Source organism: Phyllostomus hastatus, unplaced genomic scaffold, assembly GCF_019186645.2.
Source record: "Phyllostomus hastatus isolate PE091 unplaced genomic scaffold, TTU_PhHast_1.1 phas_scaffold_21, whole genome shotgun sequence".
Classification (NCBI taxonomy): domain Eukaryota; kingdom Metazoa; phylum Chordata; class Mammalia; order Chiroptera; family Phyllostomidae; genus Phyllostomus; species Phyllostomus hastatus.
In genome coordinates this window covers 25,028,706-25,052,988 of record NW_025334017.1, presented here as the reverse complement: position 1 = coordinate 25,052,988, position 24,283 = coordinate 25,028,706, and the positions used below count along the sequence as shown (strand labels likewise).

The 24,283-nt window shown below is 32.5% G+C and overlaps 1 protein-coding gene across 43 annotated transcripts in view; it reads right to left on the bottom strand.

The window, feature by feature from the left end:
• The window catches only part of RIMS2 (regulating synaptic membrane exocytosis 2), a 467,197-nt gene that overhangs the window by 169,542 nt on the left and 273,372 nt on the right, over positions 1–24,283 (bottom strand). For 22 of the 43 annotated variants that reach the window (XM_045861553.1, XM_045861554.1, XM_045861541.1 and 19 more), the window contains 3 exons: positions 23,377–23,445; positions 17,706–17,862; positions 16,111–16,227 (listed from right to left, as the gene is read on the bottom strand). In XM_045861553.1, coding sequence (XP_045717509.1) covers positions 16,111–16,227; positions 17,706–17,862; positions 23,377–23,445 — 343 coding nt within the window. Of the gene's footprint in view, positions 1–9,195; positions 9,262–16,110; positions 16,228–17,705; positions 17,863–23,376; positions 23,446–24,283 lie in introns of all 43 variants that reach the window. The other 21 variants (XM_045861580.1, XM_045861532.1, XM_045861535.1 and 18 more) reach the window with 1 other exon arrangement.

The following is a 24,283-nucleotide window of genomic DNA, read 5'->3' as shown; positions in this document are numbered from 1 at the left end:
TAAACTTTTAAGATTTTCTAAGGAACCCAAATCTGCCTTTAATAGCAATTCTCAGTGAAGATAACAGAAGTTGTTCAGTTATAATCAACGACAAACCAAACTGCCTGCTTTCCAAAGGGAATTGCCTTTGGAACACGTGAAATATGTAAAGTATTCTATTTTAAAAGAGTTCAATGAGTTTTTCTAACCATTTCAAAGGAGTGGGAAAAAACCATACAAGCACTATTCTCAGGTCCCTAAGGCTGTTTACCAAATAAGATATAAAAAGGCTTTCAACACAATCATAGCATACTGATACATTCAAACAGAAACTCAAAATGTTGTAAGAAAACAGAGCTACTTTGCACTCTGTAGCCATATTTAAACATGGTCCACAAGAAAAACCACTGTAGGGAAAACTGGTCAATCAGCCAGTCCATGCCTTCTGTCTCAGTGCGCTGTAGTGGTGATGTCAACCAACACAACTCAGCATGGGCATGAACTGAGTGAAATAATAATGGTTCTGAAACAATGTGATCTCTTTGACCACAAATAAACCAATATCAAATCCTAGTCCTTGTTGAAAGAAGTGCACTGAAATTTAAGTAGTCTATCATTGTTTTTTTTATCTGTGGAGTTTAGCCTAATGCTTTTATACCTAACATGTGGCCCATAAATGTTCTGTAATACAGGCCCATTATCAGTGAGACAACCCTAAAAATATCAGCTTTGACTCTAGAACTCCAAAGTATCACATGATCCAACGTATCCTTCAAATCAAACTATCACCTCTCCACCTAGTTGTAACCGCAGAAATGGAAATGCTCATGTACTACAGATAGATGGTAAAGCAAGACTGATGTATCAAAGATGTCCACTTTACCCATACATTCTCTCAATCTTCTTTTTGATAATAAAAATGGGAACAATTAAAACAATAAGAAAATACAATTTCCCATATGTAATTCATTGTTTGGCATATAATTTCAAACCAGAAGATTAGATGATATTAGAAAGTGAATTTATTCTATGATGCATCTTATCATTATCTTACACTTTAAATTCATAAGGTAATATATGTCAAATAATTTTTAAATATTTTAAGTCCATATACCATAGTGTAATTGATTACCTAAGATAATTTTAGTGTTTTTATATAAGTGTATCCAGAATATGCCAAAAAATTGAGATTAAATGTAAATACATGTACAATATTCAATTACTTGTCAAAGAAAACCTAAAAGGCAACTAGATTGTTTAAAAACTCATGGTTCTGCCCTGGCTGGTGTGGCTCAGTGGGCTGAGCACAGGACTATCTACTGAACGGTTACCAGTTCAATTCCTGGTCAGGGCACATGCCTGGGTTGCTGGCCAGGCTGTGTGAGACAACTGATCTACATTTCCCTCACACATTTGTCTTTCTTTCTCCTTTCCCCTATCTCTAAAATAAATAAATAAATAAAATCTTTTTAAAAAACTCATAGCTATATTTTTATTCTCAAAAAATTATTTTAGAGAAAACACTTCTCTTTAGAAATAAATATGTTCAATAACTTGTTGAATGTTCTCAGTGTACATATCTTTGAATATCTTCATTACAAGAGATAACCATAATCAAAGGGATATACATATCTTAGAATCCTTAAAACCCATTTTTGGAGAGTTTCAATATTTATATTATTTTCAGGTTTCCTATTATCTTAAGTTAATAACTGACTTATCTCATTATAAAACATGTAGTAACAAAACTTTGTGGAATATCTATGACTACCCAAACAGAAATTTAAGCTATTTCTTTCATTTATACAAAATTTGATTAATTCTGATCCCATCAAGCAATTTTCCCTAGTGGAAAGTAAAATGTTAGGATATACACTTTCACTTCTTTGACACTATTTTTAATAACTGAAATATATAATTGTGAGCAAAATCCATAGAATCATTTGAATTGTGTTACTATGTTCTATGTTCTTTAAAAGGTACTGTTATTTATAAAGCAAATGGGTCATTCCTTAGGAAATATCCTTTAGAAATATATTTTTTCAGCGAAAAAGTTGTTTGAAGACTACAGTCAGTTTTAACTTTTACTTATGTTGTCTCTCCATTTCATAAATTACAAGACTTCCACAGTGTGAAATTTAAAAAATCTGTTACTAAGTAAAACATGAAAAGAACCACAGAAGGAGGCAGAAATTTCCTGAAGTGCTCCACCATAGTTAAGAAGAATGAAGAGCTATTGTATTTTAAATTTTGATTACACAGTAAAAGGTCAAGATAGTTCCTGCTCCCACAAATGCATAAGCATAGGTCTTACCAGGTAAGAACTAAGGTAATTGCTGAGATTACTGAAAGCAGCCAACAAAGCCTAAGTCTCGTATACAATGCCCAGTGTCATAGTGGGATTTTTAAGGGATTGAGATATAAAACTTGACAACCTGCACCTAATTTCTTAGTGCATTTTTAATTTTAATTTTAAGCTAATATAAACAATTCTGAGTAGTAGCAGCTGGGATATATATAGGAAATACTAGATAACCATTTATAATGTCTGAAATACTTTAGTGCCTACCCGGGATTCTTAACTTGGAGTCTGTAATTTAATATAAGTAATTTCTTTTGCCACCCTACTTATTCACTTTATCTTAGGCATTTTAAAATAGTATTCAAAAAGATAGTCATATGTTTTAGAAGAATGCTAAAGGGCAAGTCATTTAAAAGTTTAGGAACCATTCAATTATGTATTTAAATCTTTCTTAGGTAAATAATTAGGCTGCATTTCAAAAAGTGCGTTAATATATGTCATGATTCTATCTTTTTAATAAATAGTTTATATTTTCTAATATATGTTTGAAATAAAGTTCACTTTTTAAAAATTATTTTATTGTTGTTCAATTACAGTTTTCTGCATTTAGTCCCCACCACTCCCCCAAACCCAGCCATCCCCACCTTCCTGCCACTCCCCCACCTTGGTTTTGTCCATGTGTCCTTTGTAGTTGTTCCTGAAAACTGAAATAGTTCACCTTTTATATGTGCCAATTACCTGGATAGATTACTGCTCTGCCATATTTAGTGGCCACTATTCCAAATTACAAGCATTTGGAGAGGATACAGCTGAATAGAGCTAATTCATTCTGATTGATAATAATATAGTAAGAACCAGTATTTGTTACATTAGCTTTAAAAACATATGATAGCACATGATTTTGAGATGAGGATTCCTAAAGAAAAAATAATTTTATAATCTTCCAGTGAAGTTGTCCCTTTGAGTCATTTTTCCTCTCGGTATAGCCGCTCTTGAAAGATTTAAAAAATTTCCAAGTGCACTGGCTTGTGTGGCTCAATGGGTTGAGGGCCACCTTGTGAACCAAAGGGTTGCTGGTTCAATTCCCAGTCAGGGCACATGCCTGGGTTGTGGGCCAGGTCCCCAGCTAGCGGCATGCACACAAAAGGCAACTGCACATTGATGTTTCTCTTCCTCTGTCTCCCTCCCTTCCCTTCTCTCTAAAAATAAATAAATAAATCTTTTTTAAAAATTCCAAGTATATGACACAGCTTCCTACCTATTTCTTCATTTTTGCTACTTACTTACTTTTTCTAAATCAAAATACAAGGCAGTTACGCAGTCTAACAGGATGAATAGGCCAGTGGACATTCTTTTGTATAATCACTTATATCAGCCATCGCAAGGATACAACTTCAAATCAACATAAGCTCAATATAGAGTATATTTCTCTAGACATGACAGAAAATAGTAATATACTCAAAAAATGAAAAACAACCAGTACAATGCAAAATTTCAAAGTAATACTCAGATATATCAATGAATAAGTCACTGAATGTAAATTAGATCTTGTAATCTATGCTAAAGCAGTCTTACTTCATGTTTATATTGCAAATAATGTCATAAGTAAATCTAATGGTTTTCCTGAAAAATAAACCTGTAAAATGTAAAGATGTTTAGGATTTTTTCTTTTTATAAAGAAATTACAAGTTTATAAAGCTGAAATCTTTTAAAAAATGGATGTATCTCTGGAGAACAATAAGTATAATCTCAGGAATGGGCTAAGAAATTCCTTCCCTGTATCTGCATTGTATATGGTAAACTGATTAACACCAAAAGCATTATAATTTTGATGTTATCTCGAATGTCTAGAGATTTTCTAAACATCAGTTGCATAATATAAGAAATAAATGCATAATACAATTTTTAAAGGAGACATTTTAGGATAATTAATACAACATGGCCTCTTGATGTCTTCTATCAGTTCTCAGCAGCCTCACCTGGGAATTTGATCTTACAAAGCTGTTAACTCTGAGCTTAGGCCATTCATTTAATATGCACTGGGTACTTTTCTACTAATTTTATAGTAAGCTGCTTTTTGACCCTATAGACTGACTCATCAAAATAATGGCTAAAAAGGTCATGTTTTGAAGCAGCAGTGCTAGGTCACTTTGCATGTAGAATTTTTTGTCTTGAATAAATCTGATTGGAAGAAAAAATGTCAAATGAAAATGCTAGAAATAACAGAAAATAGAACATGGCAAAATGTTAGTTGGAAAATTAGCTTGGAGTCATTTTATGGAGATCTGAAATGCCTAGTTAACAGGTTTAGACATTTCATTTAATTAAATAAAAATTAAATCAATTTAATTTTCATTTAATTATTGATTGATTCATTTAATTTTCAATTAGAGTCACCAAAAACTTCTGAACAAAGGTACTTTTACATAATGAATTAAGAAGATTAATTCAGTTGTAGTATATAGAATGAATTAGAGTAGGAAAAGATTGATGTGTAGTAAGAGTGGTAGAAATCAAGAAGGGATGGATGAAAAATATTATAAATAACAATGTACAAAATATACAATGTACAGTATTAGAATATACACACTATATAGAGTTATATAAACAAAATGTTAGGGTTAGAAGGAATCTCAGAAGTCACATAAACCACTCTTTCATTTTAGAAATAAGCAAACTACGGCTCACAGAAACTAAGTTACACAATTAGATATTTTCTGAGCAAGAACTTGAATTGAACTTTCTGATTCTAAAGCCTGTTAACTTCTTTGATAGCAAAAATGGTTTTTTTTCTCACAATAATGTTTGACAAATCACCATATGAATTCATCACCATATGAATTAAATGTAAAAATGAATAAACCAAAGAAAAAACCCCTGAAATTCCCAGCCTCCAAAATAAAATGATGATCTAACATCAGAAATAGAATTCTTGAGAGCGAATGATAGTAACTTAAATGTCAATTACAGAAATTAGATAGTTTGAGAAGTAACTGTATAATATTAATATTTCACTATTCATAGATTGATTCATTCATTCTATACTATTTATTGTGTTCATACTATGTGACAGACTCTATATGAGGAGTTAGACATTTTAGTCAAAGCCAGGGCAATGATAGGAGAGAGGATGATATATGGTTGCTAAGTTGAGGAGGTGAAAAATAGAGGAGACAAGAGCAGTCAAGGAGTAGAATGAGAATCAGAATAGCACTTCATTAGAAAAGAAAAAAAGAAGTGATTAATAATGACAGGTGTACTTCATTAGAAAAGAAAAAAGAAGTGATTAATAATGACAGGTGTAATGAGGCAACAAGGAAAATATACAAAAAAGATATGGTAAACAATAACCATGGATGAAATAATTTAAAATAAAGTGCTGGGCAAAGGTCAAACTATGGAGGGCTATGGCTTAGGAGCTGATGGAGTAAAGGATGCATATGTAAAAATACATATCCAAGAAACACAATGAGAGAGAGAGAATTCTCAAGGTAGCTTAAAGGTGTGGCAAGATAGAAAAAATATATTTTTAAAAAGACTTCAACAGTAACTCGAAACAAAATCATTAAAGAGAGATTAAAATGCAAGAGAAAAATGAAAAAATTAATGGAGGAAAATTCCAGAGCTATTAAGAAAGGTTACAATGAAAAACAAACAGAAAATGAGCTGTGATGGAAAAGAAAATAGTTATAGGAGAAAAGAAAAAGATTAATAGTAATGCAAAGGAACAAGGCAAAATGCAGTGTAGTTCCTGAAATGTGCTACTTGAATCTGATCACATTTAAGGGCTCTCAGTAATACTTCCCTCACAGGGCACCTGTAGGAAACATCTATATTCCATGCAGGAATCTCATCCTTTCGTGACTCCACCAGCTTTGTCAGAATCCCTTCTCTAATCAAGGGTGCTCCTAGTCATGGCTTCAGATACCTTGAGATGAGACCATTTGCTGCCTGTCTTCAAACTCATGGCACCCTCAGCAATACTGCAGGTGTATAGATGTAGGGTGTATTGATTAAACATCTATTAATATGTTTATTGTCCAAAGGGGAGTTTTCAGACCATGGTAGTACCACAGTAGTAATGTCACCTTGAAATCTAGGCTGGGAAACCAGAACTTAGAAAGTTCTAACTTTCATTCTTTTTCCACAGCCCTCAACAAAAGAGGTCACTTTTCCTTCAAGTGTTCTATTATTTTGACTCGAGTAGATGAGTTAGGGAGAATTTGGATAATTTAGTTCAAAAACAGTTCTGCAAGAGAAAAAAACTGATCCAGATTTGAACTTTGCCCAAGAGCTACAAGAACAATGTAGCCTAGAATTGAGGATATTTCTGAGAATAGATTAAACCTCTGGATATGTAAGTAAAGAAAGTGGAGACTACTACAGAAAGATAAAGGGTCAAGAGAGTGGAGTTCCACTATTAACATAAAAGAACAAGTGAGGTAGAAATAATTCAACAAAAAAATGAAGAAGAACCATGTAGTGCTCTGGTCCAAGAGCAGAGTATTTGAATTAAGATTTCAAAGGTAGAACAATCTCAGGCGATAATAAGATTCAGAGTATGACCATGGGAGTAACTAACTGAAGCAAACTGCAGGTAAAATTCACCACCTCCAATTTGAAATAGTCAGGGAAGAAAGTGGGTGCTGAATAGATCATTCAGGTGAATTCTAACATGAAGCTGATGACAGAAATTGTGATGAAGACTAAAGGCAGGTGCTAAAATCTTCAGTGATTAAAATAGCATAACCAAGAGGTCAAGACATGACACCAACATGGAAAGGGTAACAGGTGGTTGTGCTCTGCTGCAGTACATGGAGAGGTACAGAAGTTAAAAACAAGAAGCACAGAATGCTGTGGTAATAAATATAGGAGAATGGGGAGATGACTAGATAAGCTTTCATATCTTCAGCAATCCCAGAATATCACAGAGGATTGAGATGGGGGTCAGAGGAACTGAGTAACTCTGAAAGTTAGCAGAGTGAAAACAAATGATCAAAGTCACTTAAAAAAGAAAAGCAAAGGAAGGGAATGTAAAATGAAAATTCAGTATAGTATTACTTCTGTAAAAGAGACTCACAAATGCAATAGGCAAGGAGCCTTCAGGTAGATGCAAAGTATATAGCCATATATTCTGGTTCTCGGTTTGGGTAGCAGATTTATGGATGTTCATTTTATTTTATCATTATGCTTTGAAATGTACACACATTCTTTTCTATGTATCAAACTGATAATGATAAAATGTTTTAAAAGGCAATTAAAGAACTCCATTCTTACAAAATCTACCCAATTTGTCTGTGTATAGGCTCATAATTTGAATCATTTAAATGACAACAAATCTTACAGTTAGATATTCAAAAACTGGTTTTCTAAAACTGATTTTCCTACTGGGTTTTACTTTAACACAAATATTAACAATATGTTTCCTGGCCACAAACAAAATCATGGTACCAGGAAAAAAAATCAGAAATGTGTCCTTCAAAATAGGTCAGCCAGGTTGAAGATTTGGTATTATGAAATTAATAACCAACCTAGAGCTGATCAAGAACTGATTCTACCCATGTTGACTTATTAAAAGAATAAGTAATATGAAGCCTGATAAAAAATGTGGTATATGATTTTAACTTACACTGAAGTGCAGAGATACTGGAGTAAGTAGAATAAGCCTGTAATCAGTAATGTCTCATTCATGTCACCCAATTTAAGAAAAGTTTCAGCCAATTATAAAAACAATTATATAACTACTTTTTCATATATTTTTAAGATAAATGTATAATCATTGCAAACAAAAAATACAAAGTAATACTTATTTAGTATTGAAGCAAAATAACAGAAAAGGGACGGAGAAAATGCAAAAGAAAATTAAATATAGTAATGACCACTATCATATGACAAACTGAAAGGCATTACATTTCAATTACATTTACTGAAAGACATCACAAAACTTGAATTATTAGGAATATATTGTTAATGGTATCTCTATGTTCCTGCCACATTTATTTACTTCATTTCAATCCTTAGAAATTTACTCATTAGTTTTTTCTAAATTATTTTGTTATTAGCTCTTAATGAACTAAATTAATAGCATAAAAGCGGTTATACATAACTCGAACCACTTCGAAATGACAGAATAAGTACAGCATCTGTTTCCTGTCCTATGCTACCTGAACTCACCACATTATCACTGCCATTCTCTTCCCTACCTATAGGACCTCGAAATGCTTTCACTGTACTGACTCAAATCCCTAATGCTACATACAGGCCTTCTTTCCCTTCTTTGTCTAGTTAATCCTCCCTTCAGTTAAATGCCACATAATTTATTATTTCCCTTCGATATAAGGGGAATGGTGGTAGATGAGAAATGAACAAAGATTTTCCCACAGACCCAGTATTCTCCATGGATCCAAAATCATCTACAACAATGACCACGGAGCAGATCACAGCCACCTTTGACAAGGTAACTGTAAACTGATCGGTTCAACCTAAGCACTTCAAGCACTGACTCTTCGACTGTGGGGGAAGGGAGGGAAGCGGGTTGTTAAGCTATGTACACAAATCCACCAGTATTGTCTAAATATCTAATCATGAACTCTGCTGAGAAAGGTGGACAGTCAAATGTAATTAAACTGTTATTCTATCTTTCTAGAAAATTAAAAGTTAAATCGTAATTCCTGAAGAACTAAATTTTTAGATCATCAAGGAGATAATCTTAACTCAAAAGGAAGTTGTATTTTTATATCATACTACAATTAAAGAGTTTATATATGTTTATTTTCTACTACTTTATAAAGATAACATATCTATATTTCATTATTATTGTATATACAAAAAACAGAAATAGAACTGAATTATATCATATCAATAGACAGACACATGCAATCCTATGAACAGACTCAAGTGTAAGAAAAATATACCTGCCGTCCCTGTGATGACGTTCAATGGTCTGACTGTGTCTGGAGCGAGGTAGAGTAAGAAAATGACTGCAGGCATGGCAGAAACAAGAATACAGATGAGACTCAGGAAAGAAATGAAAGGCATAGTTTAATTTTTAAAAGTGAGAATAAAAAAAGATAAGCAGATAGTAAACAAAGTAAATGAAAATTGATACTGGAAAGCTTGCTCCTTTGACCCAATATCCATTATAATAGGTCAGTGATAAAAGTTAAACTAATCTAAGTATTCTAAAATGCAACAAAATGTAACAAACTGATTTTTAAACAAATTATATTCCAAAATAAAATCTTATCAATAATTACTCAAACATCTTCAGCACAATCTATAAAATGTTATAAAATACAGATGCTTTCCAATTTTTAGGAGGAAAGATAAAGAGAAAAATAATAAAATAACCGGAGAGTTTAGGAAGAAAGTAACGAAAGAGGCAATTTCTAATACTTATCATAGTAAGGAGATTTATTTATAAGGTAATTATTTCTTCTTCTATCATTAATGATTAAAAATAACTAAAGGGCTTTATAAATTTTATTTAGTAAAGAACAAACTGATCCAAATTATTTCTGGTTATTAATTTTATTAATTAAATTTATGGGATACTACCCATTTTTCCACTCACTATTTTTATTACATTTATTACATGCTCTTGGCTCTGCTGCATCTCACGCCTCTTAGCCCCCCGAGCCGTCGAAGCAGCACACTGACATTTTACCCATCTGTAATTGATTCTGTTCTTTGCATAACACTTTAAAAATTTTTTCTATTTTCTTAAAAATCTTTATTGCTGAAACATGTAATTCTGGCAGATGACTGTTGTCTTTCCAAAAAAATGGAAACCAACCTTGAACTCTCTCAATTTCCATTCTTCTCCCTCTAAACATAGAGGAAGTATACATTTATATCTTCACTTGTCCTTCTCTTCTTCACCAAAGAAACTCCTCTGCTTGTAATTTTACTTCGCACATGGCCTTGCTTCATTCATTGTTGCCTACAATCCCTCAAATGCACTTAATCCTAAAAATAAAACCTTAACTAAACTTGACCTTCCTCTCAAGCCATTGTATCTGACCCTCCTTGATTACTGCCTCTACAAATCTCTGGAAGCTATTATGTGAATATTATCTGTGAAATCCCCAAAAAGCCTTTAATCTCTTCTTCATCTTCATCATACTACATGTATCTGTGGAATTAGATAGACATTGATTTTCAACCTTTATTTCTTGACACTTCTCTCTTGCTTTCTGACACATTTTTTTCTGGTTCTAACAATAGTACTTTTTAACACTTACCTATGTGTCAGGCACTCCATTAAAACTTTGTCTACTTTATCTCATTTACTTCTCATAACAACTCTTTGAGGTAGGTTCTAATATTTCCACAGACAAGATATTGAGGCTATGAGTGCTTGCCCCTAGCCATATAGTAAGCAGCAAGACTTGGTTTCAAACTCAAAACTTCCTTAATACAAAATTCAGGATCTTATTATTTATACATATGACTTGGTTTTTTGCCTATCTAATGGCTTTTTTATCCACTTCATTTACTAAATTCCCTTTTTCTGTATTCCTTTGATGGAGTGGTTTCCCAAGATTTAATCCTGGACTTTCTTTACATTCTTATTGGATAAGATTTGTTTTTATGGTGTAAACCCTCACTATGCTTTAGCCTTAATTTTTCCTTGGGTTTCACGGCACGTGCCCAGCTGCTCTGCAGGCTGCCCACATGGCTGCTTTAGTGTCACGCAGACTCTTCTGAAAACAGGTGCTAATTGTGGGGTTTGAGCAAGACATCTGCCCATTTAGACTTCTGGTTCTATCTTTGTGAAACGACGGGGCTGGAGCAGTAGTTCTCAAATTTTCTTTTTGAGCAGAAGAGCACTTGTTTTTGCAATAAATACTGTCTTGAACGTACACAATAAATTAAACAAACAAAGTAAGTTACATTAAAAATGGCATTTTATCCAATCTGTTCTAAATTCATAAAAAGTTGAGCAGAGCAGTTTACTGTAAGAAAAAAACAAAACTAAAAAATTACTACATTTTGAAAAGCAAAAAAAATGAGATCACACATTCTAAAATCATGATAAAAATATCACTATTCAAAGAATTGAATTAGAGCACTAATCAAATTTCTTTACACACTTTGATTCTTATTAAGTAATTAAATCTTTAAAGACAGAACAAAATCATATTTATAATGCATTATCCTTCCATAGTATTAAATTAGCCCAAATTACCCATTTTAGAGACCACCAGACACATAAAAAAGACTGCAAAATGAAAAGATAAAATATAATACCCTTAAGTAACAGTTTTTGAAAGCTAAGTTTCAAACAATCTCAACTTAATATAAAACTTTTTGCTGTCTTTAATATTGTTAATGTTTTGCTATTCTGTACTTCCTAAAATACATTCATATGATTTAACTATGTTAAAATATATTTCTAAAATGTAGTAAATAAAGTGTTGAATTATTTTCATAAAGTAATTTCTCTTTACATTTGCTTTTTTTACTTTCAAACTTTCAGAGATATGTTTCGCCTCATATTTGATAACTGAGGGCCAAAAAGACTATAATTAGTCACAGGTTTGAGACTTTCAGCTAGCTGGTTGCTTAATAAAGAATATATAAATCTTAAGTGTGTCAGGTATTTCAGAGATCCATTTAGTAGGGCATTTTTCTTTTTAAAATATAAGTGCATTAATTGAATCCACAGAAGAAAGTTTATGAATATATTTTTTGCTACTGTTAATTATATGTTTTCTTATGCTAAAAGTATTGATAAAATCATTACATAAATTATAGTGGGCTGGGGGGGAGTAAGAGAAGGACAAGAATTTTTTAGAGTTTTTATTGATCCTCATCTGAGGATACGCTTATTGATTTTAGAGAGAGAGGAAGGGGGAGTAGTGGGGGCAGGGAGAGAGAATCATAGATGTAAGAGAGAAACAGACACCGATTGTCTCTCATACTCACCCTGTCTAGGGATGAAACCCACAACCTACATATGTGCCCTGACTGGGAATTGAACCTGCAAATTTTTTGTGTACTGGACAAGGCTCCAATGAACTTAAGCTTCCAGCCTAGGACAAGAAGCAAGAGTAGTCAACCCATTAAGAGCTATAGGCTTACTAAGGGACTGCTCATTGGCATGGAGCTTTGAATCAACTTTTGCAGTGACTACCAGATGTCACAGCATCCTGCTTATGCACAAACTTTCAGGACTGTTTCCCACAACCAATCAAAAGTAGCCTAAATAGTAATGTCACTGCCTTACAGATTATGCACCTATCCTACAACTGACCCCATTTCACTTCTTCCTACCCCCTTATCCGTATCCCCTTATCTGTTCTTTCAAAAAAAAACTTACACCTTTCTTCCCTGAAACATAAATGACCTGTCACCTCCAGGACAGTGAACATGTGTGTCTTTTCTACCTAGCCCTGCTGCTGGTAGTTTAGACTTCACACTGCAGGACCTGGTCCCTTTCTGGCTAGCATTTGACTCAGTAAAACATGTCTTTCAGAAAAGATTTTGGTCATGAAAGTTCTTTGTTTAACTCCATGCACCCCCAAAATTCTGACCTCTAAAATACACATAATAATTCTTACTGCAGGTAATCTCTGACATGTTACAGGAGTATTATCTGGTACTCTATACTTATTCCAATAGTAAATTAAGTCACATAAACAAATAAGCTTTTGAAATATTTCTCATACTAAAGCCACATAGTTAGCCCCAGGAAATTATGTTCCTAGGGATAGTAGTTATCACAGTTTACTAGAGAAACAATGAAGAGGGAAAATGCCTTTTGCAGTTCATCTTTCTGGCTAACACCCCTGCACCCAAGTTTCTAAATTACTTGTAAAGAACTTTTTTCTTTCAAAACAAAATAGGATTTTGACTAATGATAAAAGAGTGAGGTATGCAGAGAAATAAAGATCCAATCAAATTTTGATATATGCATTTTTTATGTTGCCAATAAGAAAAGGTATGAATACTGTCTCTCCTTCTTATACCACTTAAGTTAACCATAAATTAATGTCAAATAGCATCAATTCCCAACCACTACAGTCAATGGAAAAGCCATTATCTACATGCATAACTTTTCAACATGTCCCCACGTCCTGCATCCTGCGTACTGGGTCTTTCTGATGTATGTACGTCTTCTGCCTATGTCTTTGCTCTTGTTCTTGACTGAATAAACATGCTCACATTTCAGGGTCCAACTCCTGTCCTACATTCTCTACACAGCTTTTTAAAAAACATCTGAATTGGCTCATTTCTCTTTTTCTGCTTAACTGATAAGCACATAACATGTAAGTTATTTGTAAGACAAAAGATCCTTTTGAATATTAAGGATGTCATATTTTCAGAGTATATACTATACAATTGGAGGCACTGTCTCAATCATTGTGCCTCCAAACCCTGTAAAATTGGTACTAACATTATAATTATATAGGTAAGAAAATCAAATTCCAAGGAGGTTAATTTTCCCAAAGATACATGGTTAGCAAGTAGTAAAATACCTAAATCCCAACCCAATACCATTTGGATCCAAATCTTATGAAAAAGTATTCAATAAAATACTGTTCTAGTCCAGTGCATCAATTCTTACTGACAAGAAAGGTTAATGCACCATGCAAGATGCCTAAATATACTTATTATTTCAAAGGAAATTTTCTTTTAGACTTTTTTACCAACTGGTTTTAAATATTGTATTTTTCCTATTTACCATTTATCCTCCTTATACTATCCCTGCCCCCATCCCTCAACTACCACACTGGAAATTTTCTTTTAGAGTTTTTAATCAACAATGTGATCTATTGCTTCTATAAAATGCTGTTCATGTAAATTCACTGTAGAGTATTCTTAGCAATTACATAATACATAAAAATTACAATGCCTTCACATACATACTATTAAAATATTTTAGAATATTAGGATAAACAGAAATTAAGAACCCACTGTTTAATGTTTTGATAGACTATGTGGATCATACTGTACATTTTTATTTTTGATTCCTTATGTTAATGAATAATGATTGCACAGATAACTCAAAAATAATATATTAGACCTGGTTATGTAGTCCTGTTTAAATTAATTTCTATTTTACTTCAAAAAGGACTTAAAATAGTTCATAATTAACCATAATTATGATCTGGTAATATATGGCATCTAAGAGAGTAATAAAACCACATAAATCAATTTCTCCAAAACTCTGAATTACTTGAAAATTTTTTCTAAACTAGAAGACTCATAAAGTTATAAAGTAAACAAAAGGCTTAGTCAATATTTTTTCATGAACCCAAAGGGCCATTTGCCTTATTCATAAAATATTATGTGTTTGCATAATAGTGACACTCCCTGTGTTCAAGTATAAGTCTAGAGGCTCATTTTATTCCACTTTTCTCTGCAAGATTTAGACCATCTTGTCTTCAGAGATAATATCAAGTCCAATTTTCATTAAAAGAAAAACTTAAGTAAACTTGAAGGATTTAAAATCATTTCAGACTTTCCTGTCTCATCATTTCCTTAAGCTTCCACTAAACAAGGAACTTGAGAATCACTATGTAAGTAGTTTCCAGAAATGATCAAACTCATTAATATTCTATTGGGTAACAAAGTACTGATTCACATACCCTAATATGACTCTTTCCAGCTTCTAATCATGCCACATAATTATCTTTCATTCACTATTATTGTTTTTGGTAAGCATAAATTTCTATACGTTAGAATATCTACAATTACACCTAAAGACATAAATAACTATCAAAAAGTCAAACAAATTAAAATTAGTAATACACTATATTAACTTTCATTCAATGCTGATAAAGATATTAATTTGGAAACTTTCTAACCTCTTCTTAGATTTCATACTCAATAGCCAAGGTTTGACACTATTACAAACTAAGATCTTCCATATCTTTTCTTTCGTAAGTGTGCTAAAAGACAACAAAACTACAAGCATGAATTGAGTATAATCCTAGATTTAGACAATACAATTAAATTTATGGATATTGACAGCAACATCTCATATCAGTTGATTTAAAAGCCTCCAAGTATTTCTGTTAAAATTAATTTAGGATATTTCAAAAAGACTTTTGAGTTCCCTTGTTATTTGATCATAGTGCTCTTTAAATGGTATATTGTTTTCTTTCTTTATCTCAAACCCATTTGTTAGCATCTTTCATCTTATATACAATCAAACCATGAATTAGAAAGTTAATTTGCTTAATTTAAAAAATTAGTCATAATTGATGTATGTATTGAAGCGTATCATATTACTTCCAAGTATGTTCCATTTAACAGAGCAAATTCAGAGAATTCCTCCAAATACAGCAATCAACAACATGATTCTTTAAGATGCTTAAAAGTTTACTGAAAGCCATGAGGAAAAACCTCTTCATGAATCAGTTATTGTGTTTGTTTCTTAAACAAACCAACTTATATCAACATTATTATACATTAAAAGTCACATTGATTTCCCTGATGAATGCAACAAACTAAAATCTATTATTGCATGAAAGTATTTTTATAAATAATAACTATGATAAGGTAAAAATAATAAAACATCTTGTTTTCATTATATCACTATAACCTCATGTGCAAATTTCATTTAACAAAGGACCAAAATTGAAAGAGCAAGGTAATTTTATTTTTTTCTTACCAAAACAAAAATATGTTGCTTTGTTTTATTTTTATTAAATGGTGTAGTGGTTGTAAGAATAAATGTAGGCATTGTACAGGACACACTGGGTTTTAGAAACTAAGAAAAGAAGTACCCAAGTTCAGGAGGAAAACATTTTATGGTAACACCTTTTCCTTGAAGGCAGTGATTATTATAAGGTACAAGAGTATTTAGTTATATTCACCTGTCTCTATCCGGAGAATAATGGTCATCCATGACACGATGCCTATCCATCCGGCTAACAGTGTTATAATGTCCGGTAGTAGAGCGTGTCCCTCGGAGTCCCTGCTCCACATTCCGACTGAAATAGCAAGATCCATTAAATATTTTAAAACCACAGTCATATAGTATACTAATAAATAAGGGTTATTAAAATAAACATAGTAGAAACAGACAAAAATTGCTAAAATGTTAAGTCTAAGATTTCTGTTTTAACTAATTGTACCTCTGGTTAATGGTATAAACATCCATTGGAGGTTAACAGTGAAGTTAGGAGGTTAGTTCTAGAACAGGTGTGATGTAAAATTAAGACAATATCAATGGGGATAGAGATGAGGATTATCAACACTATTAATATATGACTCTCAGGTCTCCAGTAGTAATATTCAATGATAAAAAAACACAGCCAGAGGAACAGATTTGTGTGGAAAAAATGAGTTCAGCATGTTGCTTATAGATAATATATTGGTAGATCCTATTTTTAGGGGTAATGAATGTTTGTTTTCTAATCTCTAAACTGAAGTCTTTGTAACTGATCAGTGATGATTTTTTAAGCTACCATTCTTGGCCTGGCTGTCTACTTCTTATTCATGACAGAATAAACTTTTTATGTAAACTACTATTCTTATTATTCTATTGACAAGTCTACCACATTTAAGAAAGTACTTTTCAGAAAACTCAGTAATTTTAGTCCCATTGACAAACTCAGATAAGTCAACATTTTCAAAAATTTTAAACCATATTTATAGTTTTAATATATTACATTCTTTTTAATTTCTTGTGTCTAAGTAAACACTTTTTAAGTGCTTAGTATTCATATAAATTAAATAAATTATATTTTTAAATATAATAAATCTCAAGTTCTCTTAGATATTTCAATACCATGCATCAAGTTAAGATTACATTTAAAAATTTCAAGTCTAAAACTAACTCAATTATTCATTTACAGTAGGAGTTATGAGTATATAATTCTAAGTGCTCAAATTTTCTAAACATTGCAAGTATATAAACTGTAAATTATGCCCATATTTCTTATTAGCAAACATTATTTCCACAGCTCTTACTCCATTAAGCCTTTCCATACTTAACTAGATGGATCAGAGTTTTCCACTAGGGATAAGACCTGGACCTGTAGATTTACTAAGCCATTCATCCCACTACCTGTGCATTCCTTTTAATTCTCTGCATACTGTTCCTAATTTTAAAGCCCCATCATATGTATATTTTTTCTTATTTCTTAAATTATCAATATCTCTATCATTTATGATTACAACAATTAGTTGGTTATAACTAAATCTGCTTAATACTGATGTGATTTAAAGCTAGATCCTGTTTATAATTTTGAACTCTTACAACAAAATAATATATAAGTCATCCAAAGTCACAAAGTAGTCTCTATTTTATATTACTCTCATTGTGGAGGTTATCCAATAGTGTATTTGCTTTTCCTGAAGTAACTTTTTCCACAAGAATTTATTATTTTTAGAGGATATTAATGGCATTTATTGATAAATAGGCTGGTAATACTATCCTACAAATAAAATGTGTGTGCGATCTTACCTTTGTGGAGGAGGGACACTGGGTGACCATGATCTAGTCCTTCCTATAACATCTACTCGGTGGGGAGACCCTGACGGTGAACAATGGTTTGATGACATTACTTGTTCTGGCACTGATAGTGTTGAGCTTTGAAGATCTCGACCATTGTGTCGATAATCTAAAGGTGGAAAGAGTAATATTATAGTTAACTATACACTAAGTCATTTTGTATTTTGTACTTTACTGAAAAACATAAAATGTTGGTGAAGCTGAAAGACTTTGACTATATTAAAGGCACAGCATATACTAAGACATAATAATATTTTGCAAAGATTTTAAAAAGATGTCAAATATTCAGATATTTATGTAGCTACTATGTCCAAGGCACTGTGCTTAGTAGAGTAAAACATATACAATTAACTTCAATAAAATACTCGTTTATCCTTTTTTTTTAAAGATTTTATTTATTTATTTTTAGGGAGGGAAGAGAGGGGGGGCAGAGAGAGAGAGAGAGAGACATCAATGTGCGGTTGCTGGGGGATATGGCCTGCAACCCAGGAATGTACCCTAGCTGGGAATCGAACCTGGGACACTTTGGTTCCCAGCCCGCGCTCAATCTTGTTTATTCTAAAAATACGTTCATCTCTTCAATGACCTAGGAGAGCTTCAAATAGTCCTCAATGCTATGTCTGTTTAAAATTATTAGCCACAAAATGTTCCTAAAAGTCCATAGTTATTTCTTTAAGAAATAAACAGCATTGGAAAGCACTCTGAATACCATGGAAGTAGCTATATGAACTGCTTTTCTTGCAGTGTGTGACAGGAGAGAGGTGAGCAGAAGCCTAAGAATAAAAACACAACAAACTGGAGGAGGAAATCGCCCCATGACTTGATACACTTACACGAAGTATATTAGCAGTGATATTACTCAGACGAGTCCTCAAGAGCACTGACACTTGGCAGATGGAGAGAAAGTAAAAGAAATTTTAAGTTGGTAGAAAAATAGCACTTCAATGTGGGGCAGCAGTGGGGAAGTAAGTAGTAAAGGTGAGTTTGATGCAAGTATATATATCTAAAATGTCATGAGGTCTGTAATGGAAAGGGGTCTGAAATTTCTGAGCAGAAAGTGAGAGTATCACCACCACCTCTACTCATCATGCTCATCATGACGACTACTAACTGAAACTGATCTTTTACTATGTTCCAGATACACTGCAGGCACTTTACAGTGTTCTGTTTCAGCACATTTCAGAAATAAACTCAGATACAGTATTAGTTTACAGGTGATTTTTCCCAACATGTTAAAATTTTGTGGTATTATCTCAGGTTCCCTAAAAACAGCAAATGAGTTAAACACTTAGATGCACATAAATAATCAGAGGACACTCTCAGGAGAAAGGAATTATAAGAGGGTATGAGAAGAAATTAAGCAAAAATGTGGTCTCAGTCTGATCCCACTGGAGGCTCTAGAACATAAATATAGCTAGTGGCACAACGGTGGATTATGACAATTAGTAATGGTAACAAACTACACAGAAAGATTCAGTACATTCATTGATTCAACAAATATTTATGAGTACATATACATGCCAGATGTTATTCTGTGTGCTACAGTGAGCAAAGCAAACAAAAAGACTTGCCCTGCCCTGGCTGGTGTGGCTTAGTGGTTGAGTGCTGGCCTGAAAACTAAAGGGCTGCTGGTTCAATTCCCAGTTGAGGCACATGCCTGGATTGCAGGCCTGGACCCCAGTAGGGGGTATGTGAGAGGCAACCACACACTGATGTTTCTCTCCCTCTTAAAAAAAAGATTTGCTTTTATGAAGCTTAAATTCTAGTTGATGAGTGATAGAGACAATTAAAAGCTCAACAAATATTATATAATATCTTTGAAGGTGATTAGGTGCCATGAGGGAAATAGAATAGGGTAAAGGGAGATAAAAAAATTCCAGAGATTCCAAGATGGCTGCAGAGTATGTGGAAACTACACTCATTGATCTTGGAGTCAACCAGATTTCCTGCTAAATTATAGAGCAATCAACCTGAATAACCAACTGAAGGGTAGCTGAACTGAAAGATAGCCAAGGATTTACAGAAGCAGCCACAGAGAGACAGGTAAGAAGGGTGGAGCCATGGAAAACGGCTGGTCCCTAAACTCATGGTGCCTTGGCAGCCGGGGAGCTGGAGAGGGATCTCAGCTGCAAACCTCCTTCCCTCTATGAGTGTGGGGTCTCAACCCCACATAGGGATCCCGACCCAAAAGAAGAGAATTGGGGAAAAAGCCTGCACAGCATCTGGTGGTAAAAATCACTGGGGATTCAGTTCATGTGGGAGAGAAGAGAGTCTGCTAGAGACCCAGGTGCCACCCTCCCAGGGCCAAGTACTCCTATTGTTACAGCACCTGCCTGGGGAGTTTCTTACCTTTTGATACATCCCCTAGGAGGTTAAAGCTGTACCACTTAAGAGTAAAGAGACATAAGGCAAGGTTTACCAATTTGGGGAGGAGGAGATAACAGCATTTCAGGCAAATAGGTAGGCACGCAATTACATATGCAGAAAAGAATCTTGAGACAGCCATTAGAACTGCTGAAAAGATTTGAGTCATTTATATTATATAGAGTGCACATATAAGAGTATATATACAGAGAAAGGAATCGACTGTGGAGTTTAAGGAAGACTAGAGAGAAAAGAAGGAAGAAAGAAAAGACAACTAATGCAGTCACATTGGAGAACAAAAAGAAATAGAGTTTTAAGATAATATTCATGATTAATAATGTAAAATACTGCTCAGAAGTGATATAAAATGAGTACTGGAGATAGACAATTAACTTAGGAAATCAGAAGTTTGTAGTGATTTTTAAAGGCTAATTATCAAAACCCTTTTCTACCTTCCCAGTGGAAAATAAATTATTTAGGTTTATATATTGTTTCAGGTCATAGTGGAAAATAATAGTAAAATGTTATGTGACTATGATTAATATTGTATATATGTCACTCATTCACATTGGGAGTGGTGAGTCAACTGTTTCAAAGAATACTTGGGTTATAACTATTCCCATTCCCCCTACTCTGTATACCATAGGGGCAAAATCCAGGTGGGTTCCCAGAGGGAAAGATGGTGGGAGGTAGCAAAGGGTAAAGGGGGTCAAATCTGTGGTCATTGGAAGAGGTTTGACTTTGTGTGGCAAACACAATATGCAATGTACAGATGATGTATCAAAGAATTGTACACCTGAAACCTATGTAATTTTACTAACCAGTGCCACTCCAATAAATTAAATTTAAAACTTTATATATTCATGCCTGGAATTACTTCCCTGAGAAACTTAAATTTCAGTATCAATCAAACTTTTAATTTATGTTGAAGAATAGTATTAGCAATGCAAATATCAAAGTTACTCTTGACTTGAGTTAGCCAGAATAAACAAAATACAGAGCCCTTGGAAAAGTACTATTCCTGGAATAGTAATTTTCAAGACATCTGTCTTGCAAACTTGGAAAAAATAAATAAAGCTGCCAAAACTGTTAATTATTGAGAAAATACAACATAGGTTAGAAAGGGTTATGAATAGTTATAACTGACACTCTAAATTTGACAGATATGAAGTCTGCAACTAGAAACAATCTTTGAATATGGGCAACAGAGTATTAACACATTTGCTGGTGTATTAACTTTTACTAGCTGTATAAAATGCTAATTAATGTGGGCAAAGAGGGGAGATGGTGCTGTGCGTCTGTATATATGCAATTCACATTTTAAATGCCTTGAGAACAATTTCACAAAAAATATAGTTATTTTCTTGATCTGGTGGGCAAATTATTTGATAAACTATTGACTGAAGAATTTATTCTCTACTGAAACTAGTTTTAATGATGGATCTTAAAACAAAAGAAACATAAAATGTGAAAAAATTCACGAGAATTAGCATATATTTAAGTTCTAGTTATCATGATAGTTATGTAAATGTAATTGGTACATCACTTACCAAAGTTACAAACCTATGAAAAAATAACATTTCAGAAATCACAATACCATAATTACAATTTTGGTATTCATAGAAAGAAAATGAAGATGGCTTCAAATTTCTACATAGAGATAGAATCCAAAAATTTGAAATCATCACTGTATAAATTTTTATGAACCTCAAAACCAGGATTATAGTATTGTAGTTTCTGAAATATTAACTTTCAAATGTACTATTAAAACTGTCTCAAAATAACACTGCATTTCAAAATAGCAAAATATAGGAAATCACATAGTAATCTTTGCTTCTCAAAGGATTATTAAATGATTTGCTATGCAGTCTCTCCATAGGCAGAAAGTATAATGTTGAAAGAAGAAAGAATAATTTTTATGATGTTGAAAAACAATGAATCTGAGTAAATCCTTTGACTTATTCAGGCTTTCTAAACACTATTTAGCAACAACAAAAACAAAAAATTCCAAATAACAAAAGATACCTATAAAGCTTTTTTCCAAAAAAATGCAATTCTTTTAACAGAATGGAAAAATTATAAAATGATCTTACTTTTTGCATTCTGAAAAGAGAAAATGAAAGAATTGAGATATGCCAAAAATGGCATTAAGATGAAAAAGTTCAATTATCTGAAGGAAATTTTTTAGAGTAAAGAAAACATGATGTTATTAGGTATTTAGTAAATAGAAAAAATGGGAAATTAATTATCGAAGATATAGAATGCAACAGGAAAAAAATTATGATGATCCCCAAGCTAGAGACCAGAGGAAATATTTTTCAAAATCATTTTATAGAGGTTTAATTCACAAACTATAACACATGGAAATGATTTAATAAAGTAATTAATATTATTTATTGTAATTTATTACAATAGTAAGTTAATATATTGTTCACCCTTAGTGAAAACATAAGTGCTAAAAGACAGTTAATTTTTTAAAATTAGTACCCTGATAGTATGTTGACACAACTCTGATAAAAACTGTCAGAAAAAAAAATAATTCTAATTTTTAGCAATCACTGATGCAACTGTAGCATGTTTTACATACAACAGAACATATTCCTTCAAGGTAAAAACAGTCATACACTTGAAATTTTTTGAGCTAATTTTCTTTCAAGAAGAAGAAAAACATTTTTACAATATTAAGAGTACAGTGATATATATTTTTTTCAGAATTTATTTTTTTAAATGGTTACTTATTTAAATTTTAAATCATCAGGTAATACACAATAATAAATTAGCAAATATTTTAAATGACAATACAATAATTTCAAAATGTAACTGTACCTGATACTTAACAACAATGAGAAAAAGTTTTCAAAACAGCTTATTCAAATATCTGACATATTTGGGTATGCTAGTGATGTCAAAAAGATTTTATCCTTTTTCACATTATTAGCACAGTATATAAAGAAATTTCAATTACTATACAATAACTCCTCAAAATTATAGTGCACTCCTTATTGTTTAGTGGTTTAAAATAGGAAACGTACAAGTATTCAGTTATCTGAAATATTTCCACAAGAATATTCAACCTAACAATTGGTTCAGGTGTTCCAGCAACTGGACCTATTCAGGAGTTTAAATTACCATAAGGTTGTTTTTGGAGGGATAAGGAGACAAGCTATTTCTTTCTCATTTTATCTATCTATCTATCTGCTAGTAAATAATAATGAGTTCCTTCCTTTTTATTACTATAAAATAATTTTGAAATTCTTACCTGATACTACACCAATTCCATCATCACAGTCATAGTCAGAGACTTCACTATCACTGATTCTCTTTGACCCTAGAAAGCAAACAGCAATAATTAAAATTGCTGATTACTGATGAAAAAAATACCCTTACCAACCTGAAAAATAAATGAAAGGACTTTGAATGGAATTTAAGAATAAGAAACTTAAAGAGAAGGAAAGTCAGTATGAGCTCACAAACATCTTTTTTTACATACTTAATGATGTCTGTATATTATTCTTGAGATATATAAAATAAAGCTCCTAAATGACTTAAAGCTTGAAATGATATAAAATATCAAATAATATATGTAAGTGGCTTGATACTGATTGATAAAATCTATTGGACAAAAGCTAAGTCAAGTAACTAAATCAAGTCAAGTTTAAGACGCTTTTAGACCAAGGCACTTAAGTCTAGGTAAATTTCAACACCTTAACATGTTATTTCAAAAGCATTAATGTATCTTTTTCTAATATGCATGTCTAGTAAATTAAGTATACCAATTATTTATTTTTCACACTTAGGGAGAGGAAGCATCATTTAAGACAACTCAAACATCCCTTTTGAATTATTAGTTTAGCTGTTTTCTATTGCTTTGAGAAGAAAATTTGAAATAAGCCATCGACAAACTGACAAATACATCTAGATTTTGAACTATATTATGTTTTCTAAGGAATAGCCTAAGACAGAACAGTAAAAATTATTATAATTCAGAAGCTCCATGTGTGTGTCTTCACTGCAAAACAAAGCTGTAACAAAATTTTCAGATGTTAATCATGGTCGGGCAAGAAGCATTAATCTGAATTAAGTAGAACTTCCCTGGCTAAAGCAGATTGTCTCCAAACTTAAATATGAAATATACCACATATATAAACATGTTATATTTTACTTGT